Source organism: Mus pahari, chromosome 12 (assembly GCF_900095145.1).
Source record: "Mus pahari chromosome 12, PAHARI_EIJ_v1.1, whole genome shotgun sequence".
Taxonomy (NCBI): domain Eukaryota; kingdom Metazoa; phylum Chordata; class Mammalia; order Rodentia; family Muridae; genus Mus; species Mus pahari.
Genome location: NC_034601.1, coordinates 87,380,331 through 87,386,760, shown reverse-complemented (window position 1 = coordinate 87,386,760; position 6,430 = coordinate 87,380,331). Strand labels below are relative to the sequence as shown.

Below are 6,430 nucleotides of genomic sequence, written 5' to 3'. Positions count from 1 at the left end.
GGAGGGGAGGGGAGCCATGTGAGCTGAGAGAGGATCCCCATCCACACATTACAGAGGGGAGGGGAGGGGAGCCAGTGCAGGGATCTCACTAGCTGACAACTGATTAAGGAAATCCAGAACTCATGTCTTTGATTCTGTCCCCTGTGTTCTTTCCATTATAAATGAATTATTATCAGAGAACCTGGGCATGCAAACTAGGCTAAGATTTCTAAGTAACCCCATAAAAATCACAACTTAAAAAATGATAATTAATTACAAATTAATTATACCACACAAAAAATAAATAAAGATACCCCAAAGTAAAGAACCACTGACTTAATTCAATTTCTAAAGTAAAAAAAAAAATCATTTTAAATACACATACAAGTAAATAGGCATGCTTTTCTACCAATATTATTACATTTGATTTGACAGAATCTGGGATTTCACTGGAATGAGGAAATAAGTGGCGATAAGAAATAATCTTAAAGACATAGCATGTTCCCATGAGACTTGCTGTCACAGAAATCAAAACTCTAGAGAGTTGGAAACAAAGTCCCTGGATAGAGACCACGAGGATCTGGGTTTGGATCCACTAGTCACAGCCTCTGTCAATAACATCAGTTCACTTTCAAAGAGTGTCAAGGGGTCTTGATTTGGGTACAACTATCTAAAGCCTCATAAAGCACATCCTGTTTACCTTCATCATTGTGTGATGAGCTTCTAAAGATCAAATTATTTTTACAAATGAAAATAAGTTATGGTAGTATAGCCTAGTGGTCTACCCTTCTCTCTCAAATACATGACGTATTTGGAGAACACACACCCTTGACTGTGCTATGGTTGCTGGGGCAAAAATAGATCAGAGAAGATAGTTAAAGCATGCTTCCACATCTATGATATATATTATGAAGTATAAGCCAGTTGTGCAAAAACCTAGAGAAAGGGCCATGACCACTGACTGTCAAAATCAGAGTGGGGAGGGGGGGGCAGGGGGCGTGCAAGTTCATGGAAAACTCCAGGAGACCGTTCCAGAAGGGCAATTAGACACCAGAACAGAGTAGATGGACAAGTGATAAGCCCATCTCAAAGGGGAGGGGGGAAAGAAAGGGTTAAACAAGAAGTCTAACAGGGAAGGAAGGGAGGGAGGGAGGGAGGGAGGGAGGGAAAGAGCAGAGAATAAAGGAAGGGAGGGAGGGAGGGGACAGAAGAAAGGGGGAGGAGAGAAGAAAGGAAGGGAGGGAGGAAGGAAGACATAACCAAAGCCAGCATTAGCTCAGAATACTCAGAATAATGGAATCTACAGTGTGAGAAAGAAGGATGCTGGTGTGGAGAACATCCCTGGGCAAGAGCCATACAGTGACCTGCAGCCAACCACCAGTACCTCATGGTCACCCAGATGGCACAGCGGGGCAGAGCTTCCATGTTCACAAACTGAGAGAAGGAACCCAGTTGGCAACACAGTAACAAATACACACAAAGCAGTCTTCAAAGGTGGGCCCCAAGTACCACCTCAGAGCTGTGAGCCTCTGACAGCCCTTGCAGGCCTCCAGCTGACTCACCTTGTACTGAGAGGAAGGCAGATCCAACCCCATGGCTGTTCTGCAGGCTGCACTGCAGGGGTCCCGAGTCACTGGGCCGCACATCCTGGATGATCATCTCAGAGGTGAAGCTGTCAGTGCTGTTGTAACTGGCATAGGTGAAGCGGTCGTTGGTGATGATGGGGCCCTGAGGGGTGAGGCTCAGCACCACCATATGGTTAAGAGTCCACATGAGAAGCTTCCAGCCGTGAGTCACGGTGCAGTTGAAGCGAGCCTTTGAGCCCTTTAGGACTGTTACATTCTGAGGACCTTCTATGATCTGATAACTGGATCCGGAAGCTGGAAGGCAATCAGTGTTTCAGGGCAGTCAATCCACTGACACAAATCAACGATGTTATTTAACCCTTCGTTTGCCAGCTGCCGTTCTCCGAGTGATTGCCTGCAAGGCTCAGCCTCTCTGCCTCATTGCTCCTAAGGCCAGCGACCAGGACTTCTGGTAGACACATGGCCAGTGCAAACCTCCTCCCACTTTCCCCCAGAGGTGCAGCAACAACTTGAACACCATTCTCTAGAGGATCACAGTCACCAAAACCACAGCATGTGGCATTTAAAAGTAGAGCATTTGCAGATAAACTCTGTCAAGGATCCTAATATGAAGTCATCCTAGATGTAGAATGGACCTCAAGTCCAATCTCAGATGCCTCTATAAGACAAAGGCAGGGGGCAGGGAAGACTAGATTCTCCTTCATGGCCTCCAAAGGCAACCAGTCCTGTCCACAGGACACACAAGACTTACAATCACATCAGTAGAATTGGGACACAAGTTCAGACCTTGCCACCCTGAATACAGATTCTTCACCAAATCTTGTCACTTAGAAGTCCCATTGAAACAACATATGCCCTGGTTTCTTCTGGATCCCGTTATCAGATCATAGAAGGTCCTAAGGATGTAACAGTCCTACAGGGCTCAGAGACTAATGCACTGTGACTCATGGCCTGACTGACTAACCCACCAGTCAGGATACTCCCATTTTGGTTTTGGTTTGTTTTGAGACAGGATCTCATGTCTCCAAAGCTGGCCTTCCATTTTCAACATAGCCAAGGATGACCTTGAACTTCTGACCCTGCAGCTCCTGAGTGCCAGGATTACAAGCATGGGCCGTCATGCCTGAGTATATGGTGCTGGGAAACAAACCTGGGGCCTTGTGCATGCTGGGAAAGCTCCTTACCACCTGACCTTCAATAAAACAGGTGATAATAAGCCTTAAGCGCAATTCCCCTCTGGATCCACCAACTGCCCTCAGCTGCACCGGTGACAAGGGACATGCGGTCACAGCACTTCCTCCTTCTCTGTGACTCATCTGTGTTGAGGCCCTGTGTGACCTCACCCCACACAAACCAAACATTAGAAGACACTTGCAGATAAGACCTCTACACAGCCATGTACCTCATCTCTCACCTTCCTCTCCTCTCCTCTCACTTTTCCTGGAGAACAAAGCTGCACAACAGAACAGAAAAAATCAGGGTCTGCCCTACCTGAAAGCTGCCTGCAGGTCCCTCAAGAAACCTGTGCTGTCTGTACGATTCCTTGAGGTGTTTCATTTCCTAGAAGGTTTGGGACATCCACACCCTTCAGCTGACAGAGCTGGGCTTCTCACTTGATCCTCAGATTGTCTGTAACTGCTTGCCCTCACAACTTCCCACTCCCCGTTCTAACATTAATGTCATTTAAACCACTCTTGTGGAACCAGGGGTCAGCCAACCTCTGCACCTCCTGCTGATCCTCCAAAATGATTATTGAGCTGAGACCGTGGCTCAGTCAGAAAAATTGCTTGCTAAGCAAGCATGAGAATTTAAGTCTGACCCCCCCAGAACTCACAAAGAAAAGCTGGGTTTCGTGGTACACATTTGTAATTCCAGCATAGAGGCTCACGGGCAAGGCAGCCTAGCCCAAGTGGCAAGTTCCAAGGAAAAGTGAGATATCATATCTCTCGAAAATAAGGTGGCTAACATCCTCGAGAATGACCTAAAGAATGACCCCAGTATGACCTCTGACCTCCACATGTATGTGCACACATGCACACACAGACACACACACACACACACACACACACACACACACACATGCAAAACCATCTCCTTGACATAAGAAACGTCATGGTCCTACACCAATCACCTCTCCATTTTCCTAGTCCAGTGTGGCTTCATCCAGACATCACTGCTACAGCTGCAGATCCCACACTTTCTTCCTCCTACTCAGACTTCGTATTGAATGGGGAAGCAGGCTGGACCTGTGGCTAAAGGCCAGGAAGGAATAAGGGATGGAGAATAGAGAAAAAAAGAGGATGATAGGCCTTCAGATGAAGAGTTACGAGCCAACCACTGGGACCCACTGAGGAAAAGCAAAATGAGGAGAAGGAGGTCCTGAGGAGCCCCCGAGCAGGTCTGAACTGTCTACGGAGCTCCTGGGATGATACAGAAAAAGCCAATGTCACCACTGGGCCACCAGCTGCACCCAAAAATCATCTCTGCCCGTGCAGCCAAGGGGAGCATCTCAACAGGCGCCTGCTGTGTCCCTCCTTCACCACCATACTCCAGACCTGAGTCCCATCACTGCAGATAGAGCAGAGAGCCTGCATAGGGCTATACTCTAACACCAAACTCTGCCCCACAGCAAACCTCTCTCATCTCCTGTTTGTTCCAACTCCACCCTCGAGGTGCTAGCTGAACCTTTTTAAAGTACCACATTTATCAAGTATTTCAGGGCCAGGGCCTTTGCACAGGAGTAGCTTGGAATCCAGTCTCACTGGCTCCTGGAGTCCTGGCTAGTCAGACGTCTGCCCTGGGCCACACCTTTCCAGACCATTCTGTTTATGCTAAACTGTCCTACCATGGGCTTTCCACTTCAAAGCTTCTTCAAAGCAATTGTCACAATGGTGATTGCTGTTGTTGTTGTTGTTCTCGATGACTGTTTGCCCTACTAGACTCTAAGCTCTGGTACCTATGCCTCAACTATGTGGCACATAATAGGTTCAGTGAATATTTACTGAGAAAATAAATGATGTAACCAAGATCTATGTAAGCCATGATACTATGGGCAAAGTAGGGAGGAGAAAGGAGGGAACAAGAGAAGAAGGGAAAGGAAGGGAGCAAGGAGGAGAGGGGGAGTCTTGGAAGAGCCTTGTGGGGGCAGGGGGAGTCTTGGAAGAGCCTTGTGGGGGAGGAGGAGTCTTGGAAGAGCCTTGTGGGGGGAGGGGGAGTCTTAGAAGAGCCTTGTGGGGGGAGGGAGAGTCTTGGAAGAGCCTTGTGGGAATCTAGGCACTTCCTCTGGCTACAGAGCTAAGTCAAAGAAGAGACTCAACTAGCCACAAGCCTTTCCTAGATGAAACATGTAAGGAATCTAGTATCCATTATAAATTCTCCCTGGGGACTCTAAAAACAGCCCATAATACTTGGCCCTCCTGATGCAGCCATCTTAAACCTCAAACCAGATTCATCTTGACTCAAGCTAGTACTTAAGGCTCAATATCCTTAAAAAATAAATAAGACTATATATATATATATATATATATATATATATATATATATATATATATAAGCCCAGAGTTGATCCAGTTCTCTCCAGTCTTTAAAAGACTTTTGTAACCTCCAAGCATCCCTAAAGCATGGATTAAGGTGGCCTGGCTCAGTCTCTAAACGACTCCCTAGCCTGGTTATCCTCTCCACTCTACTGGGAAAAGTGGGCCCATCCAGGCTGCTTTTCACTGTGTGCTGTTAGAGGGTTCCTCACACCTTTACCTCTGAAGTTCTTAGCCAGGAGCACCTAGGCTTCCCATGTAAGTACACCCAGCCATGGAATTTCACCAACCTGCCCACTGGACACTGCTGTCTCCTACTGAGTTTCACTCCGTTATACTTCAGTTAACACTGTCCCGGCCAGGCTTTTAAAGCTCAGTGTCCACCAATCCAGAATGGAGCACACAAGCTCCTGAAGTACAAACAAGCATGGCCACCCATGTGGCTCCTGGAACTGTGGGCACTCGGGGAGGGGGGAGACAGACAGAGCTTTTCACTGGGTGTCTTGTCTCCACGTCAATCACAAGGATGATTCAGTGTGTGACAAGTTGTCCAAGGTACCTTGACCTGCAAATGTCTGTGCATCAGTTCTGACCTTCCATTACAGCATACCTTCATGTTGCCACCATAGGAGACACAGAGAAAAGAGAAGCCAGAGGCAGTGGGCAGTCAAGACCTAATTAATCCCAATCTGAGTGCACAGACTCTGGGGATTTTGAGACCTCCAGAGTCAGCTCAGCCCATCCTACTTGGATCCGCTGGAGTCTACCCCAGCTGATGCCCCAAAGGACATCAAAGCTGATGCCCTGGTGACAAGCTATGGTGAGGCTCAGAGAATTGCCATACTCTTAGGGAAGCTTGGAGAGCCCCACCCTAGATAGCACAAGAATCAAGAAGGCTTCCAGACAGAGGAGACACCTGAGCCAGCTTTTCCTTGAAAGATACAGAGATTGAAGAGGTGGAAAGCAAGTGGGAAAGATATCACAATAACTGAAACAATTCATGTGACAACCTCGTGGACCTAATGGGGTAAGCCTAGAGAAAGCCCTAAGGGGACTTATGGAGGTCAAAGGCAGAAGGTCCCCAAGGGCAGAGTAACAGTGGCAAGAATGGGAGCTACTGAGGAGGTGGCCATGAAACAGAAATTCAGGAAAAGTACCTGAGAAGGATTGCCTATAGGGGTGACCTGAGGAGGATCACCTAGAGGGAGTGCCTGGGGAGAATCACCCTAGAGGAAGTGCCTGAGGAGGACCACCTGGAGGGAGGGCCTGTGGAGGACCACCTGGAGGGAGGGCCTGTGGAGGACCACCTGGAGGGAGGGCCTGTGGAGGACC

The 6,430-nt window shown here is 47.9% G+C and overlaps 1 protein-coding gene across 5 annotated transcripts in view; it reads right to left on the bottom strand.

Annotated features, from left to right (window-relative positions):
- The window catches only part of Igsf5 (immunoglobulin superfamily member 5), a 48,705-nt gene that overhangs the window by 39,423 nt on the left and 2,852 nt on the right, over nt 1–6,430 (bottom strand). For all 5 annotated transcript variants that reach the window (XM_021209839.2, XM_021209838.2, XM_021209840.2 and 2 more), the window contains exon 3: nt 1,542–1,859. In XM_021209839.2, the coding sequence (XP_021065498.1) occupies nt 1,542–1,859 (318 nt within the window). The remainder of the gene's footprint in view (nt 1–1,541; nt 1,860–6,430) is intronic.